Source organism: Trachurus japonicus, chromosome 11 (genome assembly GCF_045865225.1).
Source record: "Trachurus japonicus isolate A0001 chromosome 11, Traja_1.0".
In the NCBI taxonomy this organism is placed as follows: Eukaryota; Metazoa; Chordata; class Actinopteri; order Carangiformes; family Carangidae; genus Trachurus; species Trachurus japonicus.
The window spans coordinates 7,761,148-7,788,502 of record NC_140917.1 but is presented as its reverse complement, the minus strand read 5'-3'; the positions used below and the strand labels follow the sequence as shown (position 1 = coordinate 7,788,502).

At 44.1% G+C, this 27,355-nt stretch overlaps 1 protein-coding gene across 2 annotated transcripts in view; it reads right to left on the bottom strand.

Annotated features, from left to right (window-relative positions):
* Positions 1-324: 324 nt before the first annotated feature.
* The window catches only part of grin2da (glutamate receptor, ionotropic, N-methyl D-aspartate 2D, a), a 165,935-nt gene continuing 138,904 nt past the window's right edge, over positions 325-27,355 (bottom strand). For both annotated transcript variants that reach the window (XM_085790830.1, XM_085790831.1), the window contains 3 exons: positions 13,725-13,786; positions 11,939-12,109; positions 325-4,852 (listed from right to left, as the gene is read on the bottom strand). In XM_085790830.1, coding sequence (XP_085646956.1) covers positions 1,613-4,852; positions 11,939-12,109; positions 13,725-13,786 — 3,473 coding nt within the window. In that variant the 3' untranslated portion in view covers positions 325-1,612. The remainder of the gene's footprint in view (positions 4,853-11,938; positions 12,110-13,724; positions 13,787-27,355) is intronic.

The window sequence follows — 27,355 nt, the reverse complement described above, 5'->3', positions numbered from 1 at the left end:
CTCCTGCAGACTTTACCTGCGAGGTTAGCTTCCTGTTGATGACGAACTGAAGTCTACTCTGTTCTCAACCATCAGAAATGCTACAGTTTCCATCATCAAGTGTCTTAATTGTTGTTGCAGCGCACGTGTCGGTGGCTGACTTTACATTCAGTCGAATACAGGGAGGGAACAGACACCGCCGCCATCGCTGGCGTTAGGTAGTTAGGAGAACGTTTCGTGTGCGCCCAAGCTCGAATAGTATGGCACAGTGCTTACATTGTATTAGACTTAATACGTGTCTTGATATATAGAACACCATCAATAACAACAACAACAACTACAACACAGAGGTAAAACAAAGGTTTTAACGTATTAAATCGTAACATGAACAGAGGGCGGGTAATGTATTGCTCAAGAAAGAGAATAGATGAGTTGACTTGCTGGGTGCGCGCAACCTTACATGTGAGTGTATGCAAGTTTTTGTGTGCATTTTGAGGTGTGTGTATCTATGTGTTCATGTGTGTATTTGCATGTGCACATATTTGGGAGATGACGGACTACTCTGCAAGATAAAAAGGAAACACAGCAGCTAACGTTATACAGATTGATGTCGAGCTCTACTTAAGTTTGGCACTCAGCTTTTCATTAAGCCAGCAGAATATCAGTCACAGTTGACTTACCCTGTTGTCAAGAATACAAACACAGAAAAGCACAGACACACAGAATAATCACATCAAGGAGAGAGGATCCAGAGGGCGGGGGAGGAGGACAGGAGAAGAGAGATGACAAGAGAGATGAGGAGAAGATAGAGGCATGAATAAGCAAGAGAAAGACAGACCGAAGAGAAAGACAGAAAGAAAAATAAAAAAAGGTAAGAGTATCGAAAAATGAGTGAAAAGATAAGAGAGAACAAGAGAAGGTGCATGGATAACACAGAGAAGACAAAGTGGTTATCACCCTCCTGTCCCTCTAGACAAGTAGGTATTGATCATACACAACAAAGGTGCCTTGGGCGGGCGTCACAGTTCTGCGGGGGTGTAAACAGTTTGTTAAGGAAAAAAAAGGAAAGTAGGGGGTAAGCGATTTGTTTCAGGGAAAAAAAAACATAAGAACACTGTTCTGTGTTAAAGGCTTCCGAGAGCAGCAGGCATACAGTACTACAAAGTTCCTGAGCCCTCAGTAAGCATTAAGAATCCTCTGAATACAAACTACCGCTCTGCTTCAACATCCAAAAAGCCCTTCACCGTCAATAGCAAAGGGTTCTCCTTCAGTTGTACCACTTTAAAGTCTGATTTAAGTGTATTGGTTGACCCAGTTCAGAGTAGAAGTTGTTGCTGTGGTTGTAGTCTTTCACATACTGAGAGGAATGAGAGGAAACATCAGTAAAGCACAAGATTGCTCCTGTTTCCCTTTGACCTACCCCCAAATGGGGTTTGTTTGGCTTTCTGGTTTGTTTGTTTGTTTGTTTGTTTGTTTGTTTGTTTGTGCAGAACTTCAGGAAAGGGCTCAGTGCGTATGCGATACTGACTTGGCTGTGCAGCCACATTTGCTGCCGGGCAGATTCAGATCCAGTTCGCCTGCTCAGTGTCACCTTTGCAGGGCTCTCTTATGACTTTTGATACCTTATTGAACTTCAGACCTCACTCTCCACGCTGGAGAAATGGGCCGAGCCCCTTCGCGAGCAAAGGCTCTTGGCTTTGAGGGGTAAGTGAGGGGACTGAGGAAACCTCTGGGGCTGGGGTACAGAGCGCAATCTCTGGTACTGCAGTTTGGCACTTGCCGAAGCCATGGAGGAGGACTGGGGCGCCCCCGGGGTGGACGAGACCACAGAGGGAGAGGACACAGAGGAGGACGAGGTAGGGGGAGGGACGTGGATGGGGTGAGATGTGGACGGAGGAGCTGGAAGGGCAGGGAGCGGAGGGGGCAAGTTGGGTAGGAGCGCTGGGGGCGGGGACGGTTGCCTTCCTCGCTCTCGATCCCTATCTGATCTCTGTGTCCGCTGCTGGATGCTGCTGAGGTTTGACTGGCTGCCGGATTTGGATGGGTTCTGTGAGCGATCGGGTTTGGACGAGGAGGACGAGTCATGTTTAGGCTTCAGGGGACCGCCAAAAGTCTGGCAGTGTTGGTACAACTCTTCCTGGCTTCGCGAGGTAACACGGGCCCATTTGGACGAATGGGAGTGCGGATGGTGTCGGGGGGAGTGACAGGAGGAACAAGCCGCGTGGCCCCGCCCCTTGTCCTTCGACTTCCGTTTGCTCTTCTTCTCGTCCTGTATGTGGAGCTTGTCCACTGACCAGTATCGCCGAGGAGGCGGCGGCGTGAGAGGAGGTGGAGGCCAGTGCGACCCCGATCCCCATCCTCTATCTCCTCCATCTGCCCCGCCACCACCGCCGCCGCCGCCTCCCCCTCCGCTTGACCCCCACCCGCTCTCTGCCGTCCCCCACCTCTCTCCTCGTTCCAGAAACAGGTCGTCTCTACTGTTGATGCTGCCGGCTTTATCTCTGGAGGGGTAGGTGCTGAAAAACCAACCTCCCCCGCCGATCCCTCCCACCGCCCTGCCTTCGTGATCCTCCCAGTACCTCTCAAACTTCCCAAACTCCCCCGAGGAGCCGTCGTCATCGGAGTAAATCCCCACTACCTTGTCACGTTCCCGCTCCTCATCGGACATTGTCCTTCCTCCTCCGCGCCGCTTACCGCGCTCCGCTTTCCTCCTGTCCTGGTCGGACTCTTCGTCGTCATCCTCGACCTCGGACTCCCACTCGTGAAAGGACAACCCCTCCTTGGAGTGCATCTCCCCTCTCCCGTCGCGTCCCAACAACGGCCTCCTCTCTCCCTCCACTCCCACAGCATCCCTGTCGGAGCTTTTACTCTTCCTCCTTTTGGAGGAGACAGGCAACAAGGGCAGGAAGGCAGATGGGATGGTGTCTGAGGACGGGTTTCCCCCTCCCCAGAACTTGACGGATGTCGAAGGCTTACTGCTTGAGCTGGGATAGTGCTTGCTGTTCCTTCGCCTGTGGTGTTTCTCCTTTCCTCGGCTGTCGTCCCCATCGTCCCTCTCTTTCTCCTCCCTTTCTCTCCTCTCCTCATCGCCTGGGATGTTCCAGCCGTAGCTCCTGATGGAGCTTTCACTCTTTTTCCGAAAGGACTCTCGTCTCAGGGCCGGGTACGACGGGAAGTCTGGTGTTCCCGACTTGAGTTCCTCTCTTTTTTCAGGATCTCCTCCTTCCTGCTCCGACCTCTTACGCTCTCTCTTTCTCATCTTATCATCTCTCTTCCTCTTCTTCTTTGCTTTGCGCCGCTTACGCTCCCGCTCTCTTTCCCTCTCCTCCCGCTTCTTCTTCTTTCGGCCTTTCTTCCTCCTCTTTCTTTCACGCTCCCTCTCCTTGTGGTGCCTCTTCTCCTCTCTGCCCACTCCTCCTTCTCCCCGACTTGCCGTCCCGCCCCTCCCTCGCTCCCTGTCTCCCCATGAGGCCCACCACTCCTGCAGCTGGGCCAACTGGCTGCCAGTCCTCTCTCTGCCAAAATCTCTCAGAGGACGTGGTTTTCGCGGAGGGACTGGTGGAGGTGGCGGACTGCACGGCAGCGACCGCGAGGACATGCGGCGTGAGCGAATCTTCCTCCGCGACCCCAGGAGTAGGCTGGACTCCTCTGTGAGCAGATCCGAGTCGTACTCCTCGTCCACCGTAAACTCTCGATCCCCCGCTCGGTAGCGGAAACTCAGCGAGGAGTTGTAGGAGCTGTCGCTGGAGCAAGAAGAGGGGGAATTCGACCGAGAGAGCGAAACATCGGATGAAGAAGAGGATGAGGACGATGAGGAGGTGGAGGAAGAGGATGAGGCACTGGAGCAGGAGGAGTAGAAACGGCATGGCGAGGACGGAGTGGTGGGGGTGTGTGTAGGGGAGGAAAGCGGGACAGGCAGAGGAGGAGGTGGAGGAAGACGCCGTCCTCGTCTTCCGCCTCCATCACCGGCTCCGTACCTCCCGCCTCCTCGCCTCCCCAGAGGGAGGATATTCTCGTACAGGGGACCTCCTGAACTTTTCCTCCGTGCCTGAGCGAGGCTTCCTCGTCTCCAGAAGGGAGGCCTTCGTGGAGAGGACGGGAGTGGCGGTGGAGGCTTGGGGATTAAGTGGCCTTGGGGGCCTTGTTGGGGGCCCTGCTGGAGGCCTTGCTGGAGGCCTTGCTGGAGGCCTTTAGGAGGCGGCCGTGGCATCCCTGAGGCTTTGGGGCCTCGAGGATTTGTTTTGGGAGTCTGTTGAGGGCCCCCTGCCTGTTGGTCCGAGTTATTTCCCAGCCCCTCTGGATCTATAGGACCATAGTAGCGCTTATATTCATCTAGCCCTGTGTCGCCTGCTCCACCTGTTACAGCTGCAACTCCCCCCTGTAGGGTCCAGTGTTGTCCAAGGTTTTGCTGATACTGCTGCTGGGCCTGGATTTCAGTGATGCCTCCCGCTATCCCCCCAATGCCCACCCCCCCACTGCTGCCAGCGCTCATGACTTTCTCTGGCTTCGGCCTGTTCCAGCGATCCACTACGGCAAGTCTGCGGTCATGGCGAGGCAAGAAGGTGGAGCAAGGCATGGGGCCTTCCAGCAAGGGGCTGTTCGAGGGACCCAGAGCCATGGCCGAGTGTCCCGTGGTCGGCGGCGATCCGGGCAACATGGTGGTATAGGTTTGTCCCTGTTGCTGTGGCTGGTGGTGCTTCTGCTGCTGTTGCTGCTGCACCATGGCGATAGCAGTGGTGTTGTTTACTGTGGCTGTAACGAGGTGCTGTTGGGCAGCAGTCGGCATCGTCGTCACAGTGTGATACTGGGGCAAAGAGCTTTTGCTGCCTCCTGGTGCTGTCTCATCCTCAAACTGGCAGCAACTGTACATCCCCTGGGTGGAGAGATAAAAGAGAGATTGTAATTAGACCAGCAGGCTGCCAAGTATGATAAGAAGGAACTCTGTGTGTGTGTGTGTGTGTGTGTGTCAGACAGAAAGAGAGCGAGAGCCTGACATCACCAATGAAACAGAAACCTACAGAGCAGCTGTTGATCTGGTGCCTACACAAACCATATGAATGTGCTCCTTAGAAAACAGTGACTATATCAAACACATAAACCATATTGCACCATATTCAGATGTTTTGAAAGAAGCAGAACCTGTTTGTGTGTTTCCTGTTATTCCTGTACCTACATAAACAATATTTATGATTCCTGCGAAAAGACACTAAATACCTCACAAAACAAATATATTTTATTGGACTGACAGGTGAGAAACTGCCTGAAAGAAAAAGCAAAACGTCATAGAAGGAAATAAGACAAAAAACAAATAAGCTGCTAAATGCACTAGAGTTCAAGTGATTGTGCAGAAATTTATGATGTCACAGTGAACTTGACCTTTGACCGTAATCATTTCATCCTATTAAATGGTTGCAGTAAATTTTGTTTTGGTAATTAACTAATTAATTATTGAGTTATGTTTGAGATATTTCAGTGAAGTAATTTTACATTTGAGTCCAAGTGCTGATGTGTGATGTAATGAAATTCCCACTGGATGCTGATAAACCTATGATTAAGTGTGAGGTCACTGTGGCCTTAACCTTTGACCTTTGTCCACCAAAATCTAATCAGTTCATCCTTCCCAGTCCAAGTGAACGCTTTTACATAATCTGAAGAAAATGCCCTCTGGACAGCCTGGGGATGTCACATAGAAGAGATAAAAACCTTTGACCTTAAACCACTGCATTGTAGTCAGTTCAAACTAAAATTTAAATGAACTTGAGGAAACTCCATTGAGATGATACTGAGATGATGCATTCATGACAGTTGGACATAGCTCTGTCCACAGCAGCAGGAGCTGCTGTAGTTACAATACATATTAGCTGGATTCACCCAGTTGGCGTCTTCCAGGGAAACAGATGGTGCTTTTAATATTTTACTACAGACATGAGCACTAATCCAACATTACAATATAACTGGTTCACTGCTGTGAGTTTTAGTCAGTCGCTGCACAAACACAGGATGGTGTCTCGTATGTCTTAATGAAAACCAACACGCTGTCAGACAGCGACAGTGGAAACCTTCCAGAGGATCCGGATGAAACCTGAGAAAGGCCGATGCATCGAGCGCAGCTGCAATTTTATCTGGGCTGCAATTTATGTATTTTTATTTTCCCTCTATCTGCTCATTTTTTCCTTCATCTTTATTCTGTGCATTGCATAACCACAGTGTGTAGACGATCGTCTGCTCAGCACATCTCCCAAAAAACAAGAGTCAATTTCGAAAACAGGAAAATAATTTATCTTTATTCTTTCTCTCAGCATGGTGGGAAATTGCTCGAGGTTGTTTCCCTCCACCTCAGGTTCTCTGTGTCCCAGCGTCTCCTAAAAAGACAGACAACGGGGAGCGCTGACCGTTAAATATTAATGAGAGTTTTGGAGAAACTTTGGACCGAGTTTACCAAGCTACTTGGAGCGTCAATTTTCACAGTATCAAACTAAACAAGGCTTTCAGCAAACAAAAGCATCACTCAGCTGGAACAGAGCTGGGGTTTCTCCACAAGCACTGAGAAAAACAATCGTGAGAGGAGATGTCTGCACCAAGACTTCGCCATTTCTGCAGAGGAAGTAAAACAACGGGTGAGAGCAAACACAGCAAAACCCATTTTTATCATTGTGCAAATAAAACTCACAGAGACAGATGCTGCATCTTAAGAGGATCACCTTTCCTCTCGGCTGCCAGCTCTCACTAACTTTACCCCAACAAACACAAGCTTCATGTGTCCTCGGCCTGTCTGCTTCCAGAGAACAAATTAAGATTAAACATCCGATTTCCTGTGATCATAACTGACCCAGACTTTTCACCAATCACATGAGGTGAGGGATTTTAGTTGCAAACAAGAAAACTCATTGAGTTGATTTCAGTTCCTTAAACTTTACATGGACTGATCTGGTATGTGTGAAGAGAAACTGTGTTATAAAACATCTTTTAAGGGCAAACAAAGAGATCAGTTTGTTTGAAGAGCCTACAAGAAGTCAAAGATATTGCATCTTGAAACGTACAATATAGTGAACTGTGGTATTTGTAATTCTTACTGATGAAGAGGAAGAAAGAAAGAAATAAAAATCCCAAAGCCAAAGGATTGAGAAATTGTAGAAAATAAGGAGAAGAAGGTAAAATGTGGAAATGATCTTCTCATTAAAATAAAATTGTACATTTTATGGTCATTTTCTGTTGTTGCTTTGGACCAGTGGTGATCTATCTGGAGCCCCTGACAAAGAAGACCATCGAAGAGCCCCACGTGGAGACACAATAATTTACACAAGTCCCTGAACGCCTCACATGAAGAGGATGGGTAGATGCCAGCTCCAGCTCACATCACCAGGAGACCCACTTATGGAGGTTTTGGGACATCTGCAGCCGGCTGTACAGTGTCTTTATGGGAGGTTTAAAAAGGTTTATGGTTGTCACGGTGAAATGTGCCGGTGTGCGGGAGGAGCCTTTCATTCAGGGCCTCGTTTCCTCCCCCCCTCGAGGGCCCCAAACACTGCCTGGTTTTGTTTCTCCCAAATGAGAACAGAGACTCATTTCCACATGTTATTTGTTGCTACTTGAGTTTAAATAAGATTGTTCTGACTTTGTTTTTAATGAACAGCCTTTAATCACAAGTCTGGCCCTTTTCCCCCATTTCTGCTGCAACATCTCATGAATAAAAACATGAAGCGAAAGAAGCAGAAATACGTGTAAATTATCATCTCCTCACAACCTCTTTTGAAATTTTTGAACCCCGAGCAGACGGACTGAATTATCAAACCCTGTCAGCACTGAGGAGGACGGCTATGTAAATCACACAGACTCTATTATTTCTTACGTGTGGAGATGATTCAGAGCCTCCACCGATATCTGCCACATCTTAATGACAAAATGTGTGGGGGCCTCCTGTAAATCTCCACTCCCCACCGGGACACACAGATCTGATGGAGAGACTGTAATAATGGCCCTTCCGGACACATGAATCAGCAGTCCCTCCCTGCGGCACAAGTGCTATCACAGTCTCCAGAGCGCGGGGCGCAGCACACTGTGAAATTGAAACTTGGGTGAGTCACTGATTGGGTTAAAGGAAGCCACAGAGGCCAGCTGCAGAGGCTTTAAAGCCAGCACAGCATATAGCGCAAGGAGATAGAAGCTAACTGGTCTTGGGAGTGCTCTTAGCATGGAATTGATGTTTTTATTCTCAGAATGAGGAATGCTACAGATAAAGAGTGAGAGTCTGCTCGAGCGAGAAAATATGCCGCCACGCTCGAGTTTGAAGAGAGGTGAAACTGTGCTCCAGAGACTCTGCAGGGAGCCAAACAGGAATCAGGCATCTGCACCGCACTACAGGACACACAACTGAGTCTCACCTCCACGATCGATAGAAATACTGTACCGTGAGTTATCAATGAAACAATACAGCGTGTTCAGTAAATAGCTTTTCAGCCGTGTATCACAAGGTCTGCAGGCTGCATGGTCGGTGTGGGGTTAAAAATCACAAAACAAGATGAGACCTTTATGTAATCCAGACTGATTGTGTTTGCAGTTTTGTCATTAAAAATCAGAAACTGTTTCTTTTTTTCCGTTGAACTGTTCAGATCTGTGTCTCTCTGGGTTTCACAGCTAACTACCTCGTTAGCGCTTTGTGCGACACGTATCAAGGTTTTCGCTGTTTATTACAACTTTTCTGTCGCTTCAGTCGTTATGTAACATTATCTGATAATTTTTTAGCAAACAGTGTGTGAAGAGTGTGTCAGAGAGAAAAGAGCAACACAGACACAGAGTTTCTTTTCATACACACCCATCACTGTACCAGAATATTCCTTATTTCATTTTTGATTCCCAGCGATTAATTAGTATTGATCAGTTGGATTTACAGACTATTTATTCTGGTTATTCTTTTCAAATCTGCACAAAACTTTTTGGGACAATAAATTATTTAGAAGAACATTTATTCTGCACTTATACATACAATGATTTATTGATTATCTATGACACTTGATCTTGTGAACCACCATCGTCTAAATAACTGGTTTGTAATTGATTTATAAATGCTGAATCCATCATTATCAAAGTAGTGTGAAGAGTATGAAAATACAAACTCATCTAACATGCCATTAATGAGCTTATTGATCCAGAGATGAACATTTATAACAATTTTAAATATGAATGTGAAACAAATGCTTTATAAATGATGAACTAAATATCTAATAATGTTGAACTGTGTGTGGTTTTATAAAGAGATAGCCTTTCTTTCATGGTTTTATAAAAATAAAAACATGTTTGTATAATTAAACATTAACACCATTTAGCTGAGACTCTGTTGAGTGTGTAGTTTGAATTGCAGATTATTTGGAGTGTGTAATAACTCAGCGTTCTGCAGGTTAAACTTCGTCTTGATTTAATGATACTTGTGTTTGTCTGAAGCACAGAAGTCAGAAGGAAAAAAGCTGCGGTGTTAATTCCACTCACTACTTTTTTAGTGCAATTAGCGCTCTCGTCTGCTGCTGCTGCTGCATAAATTAGCTGTTTTCTCTGCTCCGTCAGGCGGGAGGAGCTTATAAATCACCATCTTTCAACCAGCTGCAGCAACACACTGAGCCTTCAATCACGGCGTTTTCTGACAAACAAGAATTTCTCCCTAGTGCTCGATTAAACCTGCTCCTCCCTCTCTCCTCCTCCCTCCTTCTCTTCCTCTGCCGTCCAAACCCACAGCTGAACTTCAGTATTTTCTTTTCCTCCCCCCAGGCCTCCCTAGTACTTCTTCTCACCATCGCTCCCCAATCACACCCACTCATCTATTTCCAATCCCTCTCCTGATACCTGCTCCTCTCACCTTTCCAACCCTGTCCCCTGCTCTCTTTTCTTATTACTTTCATCTTCTTTCATCCATTCCGCTCCCTGCGTTTCACCTCAGTCTTTCTTAGGACCCGTATTAAACATTTCCAGGACTGACAGAAAGTGCATTGGCTCTATAAGAGAAATAGATGTGTGACAGCAAAGTGATCACTTTGACCTGGACCCTTCAGGTTCCTCTTGGAGCTCTGCCAAAGATAAATCCCATTGATGTTCGTCTTCTTTTTTTTTTTTTGGCTTCACCTCCTCGTCCCCGCTGAGTGCCAGACTCGAGCACCTGTTCCCGCGCCGTCCATCGTGATTGTGACTGAACGGCGTTCATTAACCCGCCTTCAATCTACATCTGCATCTTCCTGAATGAAGAGGACCTCGTGGCTGCAATCAGCACAGGATCTTCACTTTTATGCGTCGAGAGCGGCAGAAGCCGAGTTTAACCTCCGTTTCCACACCTTTAAGTCGCACTCTTAACATCTGCTCCTGCATAAATCACTCCCCGACGCTCCTCGAGCACTGTATCATGATTTCTCAGCGTGGTTCACTGATTGGTTTTCACCTTCTGAGGTTGAGAGTGTACAAATCAGGGAGATCAGCTGCTCTAGTGTTTGTAGTTTTGAAATTAGAATTTAAAACCCGTTGTGCCTCAGAGTCGACTCCAATTGGCCTCTCCGGCGCCTTGCCAGAACCTTTACAGATGTTTTCATATCGGCTGCAGGTAGATCGTATCTGTGCTCTTTTGTTGGGAGCATGTGTCTGATGTTCTTTCATCGACCTCAAGGACAAAATGCACCCGACATTAATAAATGCATACCCATGAGGAAGGCGGCATGGAAGCGGTTCTATAAGAGCAGCCATTTTTCCAAGTGATGTATGTTTTAATTTGAAATCTTGTCATCTGGGATCCACTCCAATGAGAAACGACCTCCACTGAGAAACGGCCCGACTGATTCTAGAGTTAATCTTGTGATTGGTTTTCATGATAACTGGGTTTCGGCCAATGGGAATGTAGGTGAGGGTATTGCTGATAAAGTCTGTGGTTAGAGGAGAATCAGCACTGTGGATAACGTGAGATAATACACATGATTCCTGAGCTAAAGGCTACATATTAATAGAGTATATACATAAAGAGAGGGCAGAGTTTCAGCCAGACACAGTGAATCTCTCTCGTGGTGTCCCTCAGGCATCTTTCCTGGGCCCAGATGTTTTTGTTTTTTCTGACTGCGTGAGCTGCAATCAGGTTTGACCTTTGTAATCAGTGTCTGTTGTTTTTTTTTTTTACATTCATTCTTCACATCGTGTCGACAGACTTGTTATCTGTGGTTGAGGAATCAGTGATTGGACTCGCTCCGAGGTTCAGTTACATCAAAACAAAACAGTGATTATGGCGACTTTGTTTGTCTCGTCTCTGATAACAATATAATCATCTGATCCGAGTCTTTCTCAGCGTCTGTGTTGAACAATGTGTTGGCTTTTTTTGGGCTCTTCAGACTTTACAGGTGAGCTACAAACTGTCTTCATTTAGAAATTATGAAATGTCATTGGTTGATCCACAGGAGAAAAATATTGTGCATTGTGTTCATTCAGTTTGTGGTTTTATCTAACTAAGTTTGCTACACATAACACTGTAGGAAAACAAAGTATTTTTTGGGGGCTTTTCACCTTTTTCTACTTAATTTACATTTTCCAAGAACTACAGAGCTACACTGAGGATGTTTTTAAGAATAGCTGTTGAAGCTAAATCTGGTATAACCATCTTTTTGTTGCTTTACAATTGATCAATGGTATTGTACACTGTCCTGTATTAAACTAAATTAAACTAAATAACGGTATTTATTGTAAAACAGTAAAATGTTAAACCTTCAATACAGATTCATCAGTGTTTGAATCATTGCAAAAATGTGTGTGTTTATTTAAACATGAGGCACACCGGCTAATTAATCAAGTATTGGAATTTTACTCCCTAATATTACCATCATTCCAAAGAAATCCCATAATTGTACCATAATTATTACACTTATTTCAAGATATGATAGGTGGACTAACAAATAGGAAAGGAGGGGGTGGGGTGGATGGGTGGGGGCGCGGTTTCTCTCACCCTGCTGAGAGCCAGAAGGAAGTCCATCCCACCAGATCTCTTCATGCAGTGCCGCAGCTTCCAGTAAACCAGATGCTCCCAGGCAAACACCAGGAGGCTGAGGCCCATGGCCACCAGCAGCATGTAGAAGACCCCCGCCATGTTGTCGATGTCCAGTTTACTGCTCATCACCTTGGGAGAGGGAAGGGAGGGGAGGGGAGGGGGCACAAGATGCAATAGATAAGTTAAGACAGGAGGTGAAAGGAGAGAGAAGAGAGAAGTAAAAAACCAGAGGGAGGTAAAAGGAAAGGATAACCAGCAGGAGGGGTCGAGATGAGACGGCAGAGTGTATTTATCACCAAAAAGGGCCAATTTGTCTCCGAGACAGCAGATAAAAAGTTAATTACAGCGAGCAGCACAATGGAGAATCCTCTGCTGTCACTGGATGTCAGCGCAGCCATCTGTGATATTTTATTTCTGCACTCAGACCACTGATGCAAAGACTAAAACATGTCAGTCACCACTAAATATCTGGCTGCCATCAAACTAAGAGGTTTTCACGCAATTTAATTTATTCAGTTTCAACATTCATGTCTCTCTCCTCCTGTTCAGCAGCCGGCCTGTGTTTATTCTCCAATCGATAATTATTATCAGAGGTTTTGGTTCCCATTGGGGGGGGGGGGCTGCACCCAGCGTGAGCGCGGGCGGTTATTCAGGGGCTGCGTTGCCCTTTTTTGTTTGTGTTGTTTGGCTGAGTGAGAACAATGTAATTTGAACCAGGAGGACACCGAATAATTGAGCACACCCAGGCTTGTAAATTGTGAGCCGTGGCCCCTCGTGTGGTGCGGTTTTGTCGCGGGGCCGAGGTTATAATCAGAAGCAAAAAAACAGGAAACAAGCGTGAAATGCGAGGCGACTGTGGACGCACAATCATATGGACGCAAAACCAATCTCCTGATGACGGGTCACTGACACCCAGTGCAGTAAACAAACCACTGTTTGCTGTTTACATGTAGCGGACACTAAACAAGCTCTGGATTGAAATGCAAAGATCACAAAACACTTTAAACTAAGTGACGTATAGTTTTTCTACTTTGTTTCTATTAGAAAAATCAATTGTCAGGATAAAATCTATTTCATTATCATCAGTGTCATTATTATAATGACGTTTTATGCCTATATAAAGGACATTCATAGAGGTAAAACAGGAAATGGAGAGAGACACTTGGGGATTCGCACGCAGCAAATAATCAATCAGATCAGGAATTGAGCCAGTGCCCACTTAGGGCACTTTTATTTCTCTAAAAATAGGTTTTTAACCAACTCATTGTTTTAATTTCTTTACTTTTTTCCTTCTCTTTGGAACCCACCGATTTGATGTCCCATTTATTTTATTGCTGCCTTTGTCAAATATGTTGTGTTTAATAAAGATAATTATTTCTATGAAGTTGTTATGTTTTATTTCATTTTTGTCATTATAACTTCAGTTAGTCTGGTGGTTGGTGTTGGCGATACCTGGTTGTTGGCCCAGTGGGAATACAAGCACCAACACCACAGAGGCAGTTTCTGTGTCTAGTAAGATCAGCACCATGGACAGCTCCAATTACTTTTACTGGCGAAAATGTGAGTAACTTATGTATAATTATAATTCTATCCATATGCAACAGAATGGAGGATGTAGGTTTAAGCCTTTAAGACCATGGTGGTCTGGTGTGTCTCAGTTTGTGGCCTTTCATGTGAGATTATTGGATGTTGAGTTCATTCATTTAGTTCCAGGTGGAAGGAGAAAAGGTGGAAGAAGTCAAACCTCGATCTTATCGTTGTGGCAGATACCGGAGAGCCAGAGGCGCTCCAACATGTCGATCTCATCTGCAAGAGAGAAAAAAGAGGAGAGAAGAAGAGGAGGAAGGTTAAAGAGAGGAGAAGCTCAAGATGAGAAGGAGGGAATCAAACGAAGGGAGGATGAGGGATGAGCAGAGGAAGAGACAATTGATGGAGAAGGAGTTAAACCAGAACGAGAGGAGAAAATAAAAAGGAAGAGCGAAAACTGAAAAAGGGGATTACCGCCCCTTTGTAAAGAGAGGAAGGTGTTTGATCCCCTGAGGGAGAAGAACGAAAGAAGCACAAGAAGGAGAGCTGTGGAGATGAAGAGAGAAAGAGGAGGAACGGAGTCTATTGTGTTACTGCGAAAAAAAAAAGAGAGAGGGACAGATGATGAAATGCAGCACGAAGAGAGAGAAATGAGAGGAGATAGATAGAGAGAGAGAAAACCTTGTTTGTATGACATTAGAAAAAAAGAAGAGAAGAGAAAAAGAGGGTGGTGGTAAAATACCAAGGAGCTGTACTAATTATAAACACAGGAACATAAAGTACGAGTGGAGGATGAGGAATTAGAAAAGCAGGAAGAGAGCTGCAGAAATGGAAAAAGGTTGCGGGAGGAGAAAAAATTAAAGGCGCTTCCAGCGAAAGTTATCAAATCGAAAAGAGCAACTGGGAATTAGAGGCAGCGGCCGCAGACGGAGGAAGCTCTTTGAAGAGGCGGCGAAACGGTCGGAGCGTCTGCGCCGAGGCAACGGGCACGCCAAGGACGGAGCGGCGAGACAGCGACAGAGCAACGGGAGAGATGAAAGCAGGGGAGAGGAGGGAGGAGGGCACACACTAACATCACACTTCCTGCATGAAATACACACTGATCTCATGTGTGATGGGCCATTAAAGGAGAATTTCGGTCATTTTTGACCCCTAAATCGTTGTCCTGATGGTCGCCCAGTGTTGGAGGGAGCGAAAAACGCGACTAAAATTGATGCAGGCAAACCAGAGTTACACCATGGCTAGACGGCGCTAGGGATAGCTACAACGCTAAAGTATGGGGGCAATTCTTTCAACCACAACAAACACTCAAAAAACAATCAAATATCTATGGTACATGACTGGAATCCTTATGACACACCACTGAACTCATATAAACCGGTATAAACTTTGTGTTTTTGCATGTAGTCACTCACTTCAGATAGCCGAACTCTGAAACATCCTGGAAAGACATTACTATCCGATCACAGAGCAAACAAACACTTTTTCCTTGTTGTGATGATTTCTTTACAAAAATAAACGGTTAGAGATATTATGGACATTTCCACTGCACTGCTTGACTGTTTATTTTTGTAAAGAAATCATCACAACAAGGAAAAAGTGTTTGTTTCTGTGGCGGGGAGAGCAGGCGCTCTGTGATCGGATAGTAATGTCTTTTCAGGATGTCATAAGGATTCCAGTCATGTACCATAGATATGTGATTGTTTTTTCAGTGTTTGTTGTGGTTGAAGGAATTGCCCCCATGGGTTAGCGTTGTCGCTATCCCTAACGCCGGGTGTTTTTTGCTCCCCCCCCCCCCGACACTGGGTGAGTTCTCCTTTAATGCATTAATCAAAAAGAACGAGGGGAGAGGAAGGATCATATGTACAGAGAGACTGATGCAGACAGATGTACACTGAGCCGGTCTGCAGAGGACTTGTAGGAGTAGCACACACACACACACACACACACACACACACACACACACACACACACACACACACACACACACGCACACAGACTCAGTCCCAGTCCCAGTGCTCACAGTTACAATATGAACCGACCCCCGGGTTAATTAACGCCGTCTGGAGACCCCTGCCTCTCAGATTAGACCTCCGCTGCTCGGCCGTGTTGACTGAAATGTCAAATCCGCTCAAACAAAACATAAATCTCAATCCGGCATGTATCAGTGTGTGCCACATTTCACTTCCACCCTATCCCCCCGCCCCGCTCCTCCGCTCCCACCCAGACAGTCATATGTGGGAATCCAAACGTTCCTTGACAGCTGAATTAAAGCGAGCGCGGCTCCATCGACCCCCCCTGCTCCCTGCACAGACCCTCCCACAATAGAGGCTAATACGCATGTTCATTCTGTGTGTGGCTCACTCCCATAATCTAATTCATCGAGTTTCAATGAGCGCTCGGCTGATTTCTCCCTCCCTCTCCTCCTCATCCCGTCCGGCTCTCTCTCTCTCTCTCTCCCTCCCTTTATCTCCCTGTAAATACGTTAATCATGGCAGTCGGCGGCGCATAAAGCTGCTCTTGGGGGAGAAATCTTCCCCCGACAAAGAGCTGACAGACAGACAGACAGGCAGAGTTTGAGCTGGATCCTCTCTCACCTGCTCCGAGGGGAGGAAAATACCAGAGAGTAAAAAGCCGGGGTGGGTGGTGGTGGTGGGTGGTGGGTGAGGTTGGGACTCGTCTGCAGGAATGAAAGCGGCAGACGAGGACGAAAAGCCAGAGCTTAAAATAGAAATCGTGTTTCGTTCTGTTGATTTTTGACAGTTTAGCCGTGATTTGGGAACAATCCAATTCACCTCTATTCTGACACAGTCAATGTGCCCGTCTGCCTTTAATGGCTTTACATCGGTCAGCGGTGAAGATTTAAACCCCCCCCTCCCCTCCCCTCCCCTCCCTCCTATTTCCAAATCCTCTCAGGAGCATTATAAATATCTTCTTCTCTATCCGGCCTGTGCAGGTAAATTGCATTATTGCAAAGGTTATTATGCCTCGGAGCCGTTCTGTGGATTCAGTATCACCTGGGATTCCTCCACAAAGAAGCCCGGTCACCTCAGCTGGCTTCCCTCAGTGCAAATGGGCAGCGTTTGTCTTCTCAGATCGTTTCACTCTGTCTCAAAGGTTCAATATTTGTTGGCCACATCAAGGAGCTTTGTGTCATTTGGAATTTGCAGTATAGCCAGAACGTGTCGATTTGAGATATTCTGAGAAATTTACTTGGGTCAAACCGGGAACTAAAGACAGTGATGAGTCCTTTTAACCTGCATTAAAACAATGTTCTTACAATAATAATACACCAGGTGACACTAGAGAGTATTTCCCTTAAGGCTGAAACCAGACACTTTAATGAAACCTCATTTAACACTTGGATGAGCAGTTGTTTAGTTGCCTGTTTGTATGTCCTCTTGATATCTGAGCATTGCTGCCATCTTCCTCATAGAAGTCTAATTGCTTACTATAAAAATGGAAATCAGAAATGACTAACATAAACAGAGTTATGCACAAGTACGTTTCTGTAAACCCCAGGACCTTAGATACAGATTAGGAGACAGATCGACTGGTAAAACAAGAGTTTTCCCTTCAGGCTCAAACCTTCTTCTCCAACAATGATTGCTAATTGTCGACCAATCAGCCTGTTCAATGAGCTCTGTTTCACTCTAATTCCTGATTAATTAACAAGAGTTTCCCCAAAAACAACTCTGCAAGGTGATCAGCAACCCAGTCCCCGCTTAGAGGAGGTAATCCACCATCCTGAGCCTCACACACTGGGCCAGAAAACCTCTCCAGTGCACACCGATGGGTCAGAGTCTGGTTGAACGAACAGAAGTACATTGTCAACAAATGTCTTGATCTTTTCATCCTGAATACACAGCTAATCTTAGCCTGACAAGCCAGACAATATCATTAACATGTCTAGTCTGGCAACGAGCGGTAGACCTCGGCTCAATCCAGGGGGCGGGATGAAGGCTGTCTTTCAAACTGCCTCTGCACGCAATAGGGTAGCGCTACGACCAATCAGAGCAAAGAGCAGGATGACGTTAGCCTGACAAGCCAATTAAAATGTATGTCGTCGTCGCGTTAAGCCTGCCCAACGACTCTCTAAACAGATAGAGCGCTGTGATTGGTGAACACAAACGATGTTCCGAGACTCAAAAAGTTCCTATGGCTCGTTTCTAGACCCACCTACGGAGCTAATATATTTGCTGCCGCTAGGGTGCAGCTAGATTTCTAGGCTAACTTAATCTTGAGTTGTTTTTACATGAGGTCTTTGTACCTATAAGCTTTTACCTTCTGAAATATCCAGCACAGATTAATGTATAATGTGAGTATATGTAGGTAAATGTGTATTTGTCGATATGTTAGCATCTCTGCGTACGTATCTTTTACAATAACTGCATTTTTAAGGCTGTGCATATTCTCATTTGTCCAGGTCATAGTATTTCAAAGGAGGTTAAATTGAAAGCAACTGGACTTAGTTATTCATTCAGTTCATGTACACATCTGACCAGGCTGAGACTGGTCCAACTAAGTAAGTTAACTTAGCTAACTAAGTCCAGTTGCTTTCGATTTAACCTCCTTTGAAATGCATTTTTAAGGATTTTATTTATGGACATTTGATCTACTTTTAACGCAGCAAACAATGGCACTTTTTAAGTACACAGATGATATGGCCCTGGTAGCCCACCTAACTGACACCCAGACCCTGACACAATACCAGCAGGAAGTCCACACCCTGGTTCAAACCTTTGCCGAAAGCTCGCTTGAGCTGCACATCACCAAAACCAAGGAGCTCTGCTGTGGGTCAACGGGGAAAAACCCAGTGCATCTACTTGAACCACTGAACATCCAGGTGCAGCTGGTGGAACAAGTAGAGAGTTTTAAATATCTTGGAACAGAGATTGACACCTGTCTGTCCTTCTCACAACATGCTGACTCTGTCTCCAAAAAGGCACAGCAGCAGCGTCTCCACCTGCTCAGGAAATTGAGAACTTTTAACGTCATGCAGCAAAGACATTTTAACTCTGGTGTACATCACTCATTGAACAGGGTTTATACAGGAATCTTGAAGTGAATTCTAATACCTTTTTAAGACTTTTTCAAGACCTTCTCAACTTTTTTTAATACCTCACCGCCGCTTCAAGCTGTAACCATTTACATCAATGACACTTTTAACTTAACAGTTTTCGTTTGTGATAAAGACTATAGACCACTATGATACAACAGAATTCAAAAAAGGCTGGGATAATAAATCAAAGGCAAAGTTTATCAAAAAAAAAAACATTTCTCAACTCTCAAAAAAACAAAAACCACAATCTTCTTTTCTTCTTCATGAACTGGTTCATCTTTGTTTTTTAATAAAACAAATAAATTTACACACTTCCGCAATGTTTTTTACAACTCAAACTCTTGGACAGCTAATTCAGAAAAAATACCTTCAATATTTAAGACTTTATAAAGTCGTGAAAAGACTTTTTAATACTTTTTAAGGGTCTTAATTTTCCCAAATTTGATTTATCACCTTTTAATACTTTTCACGACCCCGCGGATACCCTGTTGAATCCATCCTCAGTTACAACATTTCATCCCGGTTCAACTTCCTCACTGCCAAACATAAAGCAAAACTCCCACAGATAATAAATCAAGCAGCAAAATAACTGAAACACCTCAACATCCTCTGTGTGAACTGTACAGGTGCTCAGTGATGAGGAAACCCACCCTCATCACTAATAAGAAAACATAGACTGCACTGCACTTTTTCACTGTTGTTGAATGTGTTTTAGTGAGTGTGGTTCTTTTATGTGTTTTAATGCTTCATTGAGCTGTTTTAAAGATACATTTCTGTTTTTACTCGAGACAGACAATAAAGAATCCATCTATCTATCTATAATATATTCAATCTTCCAAAAATGCAAGCTGTTCATAAGCTTTCATTGCTCTGAAATGAAGGATATAGAAATAGGAGATGGCTTGTTTCGAAGTTCAAAGTTGTTCATTTTCATATAACATTTACATTTTTCGTCTGTCCTTTTTAGATTGGATTACATTTTATTCTCAGTGCTGCTCCGGACAGCAGAAATATTCAGAATATTAATGACTGCCGATGAAGCAAAGTGAACTTTCCTTTGGTGAGGAATAATATGGGACAGTGAAACATTTAAAGTTATTATAACGGCTCCTTTGTGAGTGACAGAAGTAAATGATGAAAGCTGCTGCTCTGATTCCTGCTGTTGTGTCGCTCGCTGCACAGTCTCTCTATCTCTGAAAGGAATTGTTTTGTCAGACTGTGAATCAGCCTGAGACACTGGAGGTGTTTCCATGAGTGGGAGGGAGGTGGAGGGAGGGAGGCTCTGAAGTCTAATTGATCCCTGAAAATATTAATCTTTTCAAGGGTGCTTCTGTAAGTCACTTGGAGTTATGGGAGATATCAAACCTCCAACAAGCCTAACGCCAGAACATTTTGTCCAACTGCCAGAACAATTTCAGCTTTTACAACTGTCCCATCTTTTATATCCACTCCTCTAACAAAAAGACATTGTGAGGCGACTGCAGTTGACCTGGGAGGCTAAATATCACTTAGCTAAATCGGCACCGAAAGGAACATTTACAAGCTAGCAGAGCTCAACATTGATCAAATAATGAAAAACTGTATACATTACAGTACATACATTTAAATCAAATACCAAGGAATATAATCCTAGGTCCAGACCTCAGAAACAAAGTAGCAGTAATCAGATCCCTACGACACTGAACTGATAATGAGCAAACAAGTGCCTAGGCCCAAGGGAAACAACACAAGCACCTGGAGGATGCACTGAAAGGAACAGTTCACCAAGAAATGAAATTCAGGAGGGGGGCTCGTAGTCCAACGAAATCCTTATATGAGAGTCAATAGGGCCCGACACAAAAATGTCCATAAAACTACACAAAAACCTTGTAATCTTCCTCCTTACTGCTTGTCCGCTATAATCCTGAAGGGATATAGTCCAGAGTTTACTCGAAACGACTTCATTTAGGACATTTTTATAGCCTAAACAGTTCTGTATTGCACTCTGACATTCACACGCAAGGCAAATTCAATACAGGACTGTTTAGGCTGTAAAAAAGTCCTAAATGACGTTGTTTCGAGTAAACTCTGGACTATATCCCTTCAGGACACTTGGATTGCAGTGGACGAGCAGCGTGGAGGAATATTAAATGGTTTTTGTGTAGTTTTATGGATGTTTTTGTGTCGGGTGCTATTGACTCTCATATAAAGTTTTGGTTGGACTAGGAACCGGCCTCCCAGGTCTCCAGATGCACTTCGAGGAATAAAAAACTACTCCAGAGTATTCATCAGCATGAGGGAGATTTCATTTTTTTTTGGTGAAATATTCCTTTAAAGATTGTAGATATCCACACTCAAATCAGACACAAGATCCAGAGGGAGTATTTGAAAATCTCAGGAGGATCTGTTCTTCAAACCAGGGTAGCCAAACCAGACTAACTCTAAAACTGGTCCATTCAAAAGACCACACACCCAGAAAAGAAATCTAATCTATGCAGTATTACAGTGTAGACCTGGGTAAAAATAGAAAACCACTAAGGATTGTATGACTCAACCACACAAGGGCAAACTCCTCAGGTCAGAAGTCGTCCCTGTCCAGATGGAAAGTGAAGGAAGTGGTCCGTGTCCAGGCAGAGACACAGAGGAGCAGGTCTGTGACACCACTTATCCTCCACTTACAAAACTGTCAGCGAATTCAGCTTCAGCTTCAGGTCCCTCCAACAAAACCAGCAAACCAGTGAACCAAGTGACATCAACGACCTCATTGAGGTTAAGAAGTTTCTTAGATAAGAGGTTCGACATCTTCATTTCCCATTGATTCAACTTTTGGTGGATAATCATGACTGATTGAGAATCTCCACAGATCATCCTTAAAAGAGAGATTTTTGTTTCTTTATTCTTGTATTTGGTTTTAGATGTCAATCGCAAATGATCTGGAGTTTTTTGTTTTTTTTTTGACTGTGGAACTAAATATAAAAACAAAATTGCAGTTTCAGAATGAAAACCCTTTATTCTTGGTTTATAAAATTAAAATCAACATTGTGCTCTCTGAAGACTGAAAGCCATCTGAACTAAACAGAATGAGAAGAAAAAGGAAATCTATTTCCCAAAGGTGTAGCGGGCTGTCATGGTGAGCTCCACCCTTAGTGCTGCTTAGCTGTTTGCATTCACATTTTCTTTTTTATTGTGTTTTGTTGTTTATTTTATTGGCTTTGCTCAGTCAGCATGAGTCAGTGTGAGTGACACAAAGTGTTGGAGGGGCAGAAGTGAACTTTAGATACAAGGTGCTGAGGGATTTAAGTCCAGGTGCAACATCAGCAGTTGTAACACAACAGACTCCTGCTTCTCTGCTGTGACACTTTGAAGACGATTTATTTCTTGGAAATCTGTTGGAACCAAGTGGGACTTGATACACAACCGCCTCGTCTTCAAAAGGTTTTTCCTTTTATCAAATGTAGAGCTGTGCATCTGCTGTCTTCTTCGTGATTTTGCAAATGCTGGGTCAGCAGTGGCCTGAAGAGATATCAATGAGTCGAAGCTGCAACTACAGCGGATAACTGAAGCAAAACACAGAATACTAGAAATTCCTAATCATTATTTTGTTGCTTTCAGCCAAATCTAGGACAAAATAATGTCCTAGAATAAAGGATAAAAGTAATTCATACTTTTCGTGAAATCAATTCCTATTCTAATTTTCTGTTAAACTTTTTTTTTCAGTCAAATTAAATTAAAGGTTTCATAATTTACATTTTTCTTGTGTTTTTTGTAGATATATTTATGGTTTGTAAAAGGTAAAAACCATTTCAGTGTAGTTTTAAAACTCCTCCCTGAAGCTCTAGCGACAACAGTTCAGTGAACGAATCAGAAAAGAGGAGGATCTGAGCCTTTCTTCTGATTGGCTGACTGTTCTCTGAGTGACTGAATACAAATAAAGCAGATTTAAGTTAAGTAATCAAAGAAACTAAACCCTACAAGGTTTCCTGGTGGGTCCAAGTGGGCGGGGATTGGGGCGTGGCTTAGTTGTGACATCACAATGTCACAAGAAGTCCTGACGGCTGGGTTAAAGGCTCAGTTTCTGAAAACAGGCTGTGTGGCTTTCTGGACTAAGGCTTTGATACTTTCACTGTATTAATATTGAACCTAGACCTGATTTATAATCAAACATATTGGCATCTCCCTGTAAGCATTATGGGATCTTTAAATAAAACACTTTTACATATTGAATAAGAGGGAAGTAAAGATCTTTCTTTTAATATGATAATAGAGGAAGTGTTGAGTTTCATTGAGGGTAGCTTATAACAGATTAAATAATGAAGAGGTAGAAACAACCCGAATTTTGTGAATAATTAGTGACAAATAGTTGTAATTATCAGTATCCACAGTTTTCCTGTTGGTGTCACATGCCAAGATGTCTCATTTAAAAGCAAAGCTTTCATACTGTGAACATTTTTCCGTAACCACGTGCCGTTCACCCTCCTGTGTTTTCAGCCCATGGGAGCTGCTGTCACTTCCACCACTGAGGCATTTCCCGCCCGCTCCTCCAGCTCACTAATTGCGAACGGGCTAAATTGCTCCCCAGAGGTGCCAATTTGGTGACTGACCATTCAAGTGCTAAAAAAAGCAACAGAAAGTGCTCCGACAAAGAGACGTATTACGAGGTAACAATTACAGGACCTGTTGGAGGCCATATGGTGCACAGGCTGTGGATAATGGACCTGTGATGTCTCCGGGACAGGATGGTGATGGGGTTACCGAGCTACGTTCACAAACGATGAAAACATTAATGAAGGTTCTGACATCTGTCCATGTTTGTTTTTGTTGTTGTTGTTTTTTTACCCTCCATCACGTTTTTGTGTCCACTGAGTTATCTCCACAGTCCAGGACGAAGCAGCTCTGCTTAGAGGTGACCTGAACACTGCTGCAGTTTAACTGTGTCTTTGACAAAAGATACCAAGCTGTGTGTGTTGTTCATCATCCTAAATGATCTACAAACATCCCTGCACAGCTCTTATATCTGGTTTTCAAAACTATTTTTGTTTAACTTCCTTTTCAGTGTTTTATTACTGAAGGATTTAAGGTTAATGCTTCTGTAATTCATTCTCCACCACCTCTAGATGTTGCATCGCATACCAAAAGAAATACTTCAGTTGCTGCAGGTTCACTAAACCTCGAGAAGCACAACTCAGAGCTAACAACCCAGCTACAACTGCCTACAAATGAAGCTAAGCGAAAGTTCAGACAGGAAGAGTATCTCTTTAAACACGCCTCAAAGCCCTTTCCCAGTTTTCCCTCTATCCTCTCGTTCCACCCTTCTTCACATAATTCAACCAATCATAGTCTGCCATCCTCTTTCTCTTCTACCAATCAGTCATGAGCTGTCAAATTTAAAAGTTCTCTCTCTCTACTGTCATCCAGCCGTCATTTCAGCAAAACTCTCAGCCCACCTATAACTTCTATATAACCGATATATCCGATATAACTTCTTCAGATGCAAGCTTCTCATCCCCAGATCAGTTTACTCAGCTGGTCTACACCCCGTGGTCTAAGCGCCAAAGTTCATTTTGTGCACAATAAATGTCATTTCATCTTCATCTTCAAACCTGGCTCTCTCGTCGTAAATAGTCTGTCCTGATTGAACTACAGTTTCCTCCTTGATGTCCTCCACAACAGGTATCCAGCTAGCGTTAGCTGCAGAACAACTTTATAATATCGATATCTCCATCATGTCTACTGTAGCCGTAACGAAAACAGGAAATGCAAAACATATTTAAAATCAGGTCGTATCTCTTCGCTTTCTTTTTTTCTTTTTTCTTAGCCAAAAACACAGTTTCTAACATGCATAAAGTACCACATCAGAGGTGTGTGTGTATATGTATGTTTCAAACTGTCATTTATGTATTTTATGTATATTAAGGCAGCTTTTACCATGCACTTGAGTCCACAACAAATTTCCCCTGTGGTAGGCTACAATAAAAGTTTTTATTCTATTCTATTCTAATTCATAAACCATCATCATTTTGCCTCCTGTGATTCTTGGCCGTGGTGTTTCAGGTGAACGTCGGTTCCCCGGTCGAGCTCTGACGCCAGCAGGAGCTGAACGACTCTCCCTTCTTTAAAGAAGTGAAAGAGACGGGGTGATATTTTAATACTGAGAGTCCTCCTAACCACTGCAAAGCAAATTACTGGAACCTGTCAAGGTCACGGTGTGGAGTGTGTTCAGCAGCTCTCTTCATCCTGCTCTATTTAACGAGTGCCACCAGTGTGAACGGAAGTGAGCAAATCCAAGTGTTAATTTAAATACTGCTCACCTGTCTGAGGGATTTAACAGACTCTTTTACTTTGATAGGGACTGCTGAATTGGACGACTTAAGGGATTCAGTTTTTTCCCCTCTAATGTTTCCCCCGACCCTTCCTTTGATCGCTTTTCAGCCTCCTCGTTTTCCCGCCGACTTAGAAGCCGAGCCGCGCGACATCAAGAGGCCGTGATTGACACAAACAGGCATCAACAGACCGGTTAACAATGGCAGCCAGTTAATTATGTTATTAAAGCTACGAGAAGCAGCAGCAGCAGCGTGTTGTGCACCTCGGCTCCTCCATCTTCCCTCACATCTGTCTCTGCTCTTTGTCTCTCCTCTCCTCTTCCTTTTCTCTCTTCTGCACGAATCCCTTTCATGACAGAGTTGCGTTCACGGTCTTTTGAAATGTGACCATTGGATGAAACATCAAAGTGTAAATAATGGCTGAAACGCATCAGTGTGAATAACCGAGAAGAAAGTCTGGGCTTTGAATGAGTGTTTGTAAATGTTACCTGCCATAAACATTTAACAACAACCTCCATTTTCTGCAGTTTCAACTTCTAATGCAAAACCCAAAAGCTAATGTGTGTGTGTGTGTGTGTGTGTGTGTGTGTGTGTGTGTGTCCTATTTCTGCTGTTCAGGATCAGATATTAGATATTTTTCTTCTCTCATGTCATCAGCGTCTTTATTCATCTTTATTTTCAGGTCCAGTTTTTCTAAGGAGCTTTTTCTAAATCCATCAGACTCAGTCTTGACTCGGCTCTTTGGATGATGGTTGATAAAAATAAAACAAAAATATGGACCGTGTGCAAACTCCTGTCTAATGCACGACCTGCTGTCGTCTGCCCTTTGTAGTGTTGAAAACAATGAGGCTTCAGCACTGACAGTTTCCCACTAAATTGAAAACTCACAAAACCAGGCAGAGACTCACTGAATGAAAATAGTACTCACCACATACACAGACTGCAGTAACATAGATTAATATACTGTATGTAACACCAACAGATGGCTCAGCATTGGTCACACAAAAGTCTGGTGTAAAAAGACGCAGGGGAAAAAAAAAAGCTAATGATCTACTAGTTAAAACAAAGTGAAACTGAGAAACAGATTTTAAGAAATGAGTAAAGAGAGAGTCTGAGGGGACATGCAGGACACAGGGAGGAGGACGACGATGACAAATGAAAAGAAAACCTTTAGTCGGGGCTTTTTTTGCAGTTTTTCTGACAACTTTTAATTTGATGAAATGCATCGGCCCGTCCAGGGTGTAGTCGGCTCTAAACCAGCGTCAGCCGGCAGTGGCACCACGGTTTTATAGGTTTTTCGTCCGAATGGATCTTGAGTTACGTCCAAATCTGTGTTTTATGAGGTGATGATGTGACCTTGAAGTCGGGAAGCAGCGATCCAGCTTTTTCAGTCTGATACGATACCTGGGCTTAGTGTATCGGCCGATATCCGATACCACTGTTGAATTAGTAAACTGTACCTGGCCATGTGGAAGACAGTGAAGGCATCAGGCTTGACTTACTTTTCTAACTTTGTAAAACATTGTTGCTTTGTGTTTGTTGTCAACCATGTAGCTCACATCACAAACATAGAACTGAAGTGAAGAGATCAGCTCCATTATCTGATACCTGATCTCGCTATTTAGTGTTACCTTTAATTGTCGGTGCAAGCTATTTTTAGAATGGCAGAGCAGAGCCGCAAGCAGCTCATGGGCTCATGGGATTTCTTGGTTTCCCTCATCAAACTCATCAAATACACAATCCAACAACTCCAAAACGCTCTGGTGGACAAGTTGTGACCTGCACATTCACCACGCTATGAGATAATAACAGAACGTTACCAGACAGAGTTGTTTTAGAGGGAAATACAGAGACTGCTTGCCGGAAAACAACTCTGTCTGGTAACGTTCTGTTATTATCTCATAGCGTGGTGAATGTGCAGGTCACAACTTGTCCACCAGAGCGTTGTGGAGTTGTTGGATTGTGTATTTGATGAGTTTGATGAGGGAAACCAAGAAATCCCACTAGCCTCCGTACCGTAGCTCTGAGTAGCTCGCAGCTCTGCTCCGCCGTTCTAAAAATAGCTTGCACCGACAATTAAAGGTAACGAACCTACTGCTATGACTATAGGGGTTATGGCAATGGGCCAATTTGCCAAAATGTTGAACTATCCCTTTAATATTGGATTAGTGCATCCCTGTCTGGAACTTTGACGTTTGGATTCACAGAGACATCGGATTTGCAACAATGAGACATACAGCAAAACAATCAAAACAGCCAAAGCAGAGGACGGCACGGAGAGTTAAATATAAATACTCCACGTGTTTCTGTAATTTAAGAAAAGTAGGAAAAGTCGAAAGTTCAGGGATGAATGTTTCTAAGTGAAGAACTTTTAACTGAGCTGTGACGACGATCTCCTGAACGGGACAGACAGAGGACGTGACAACATAATGTGTGTGTGTGTCCTCCGCTGTCGCTGGTGTGAAGTCGAAGCAGACGTGGGAAATA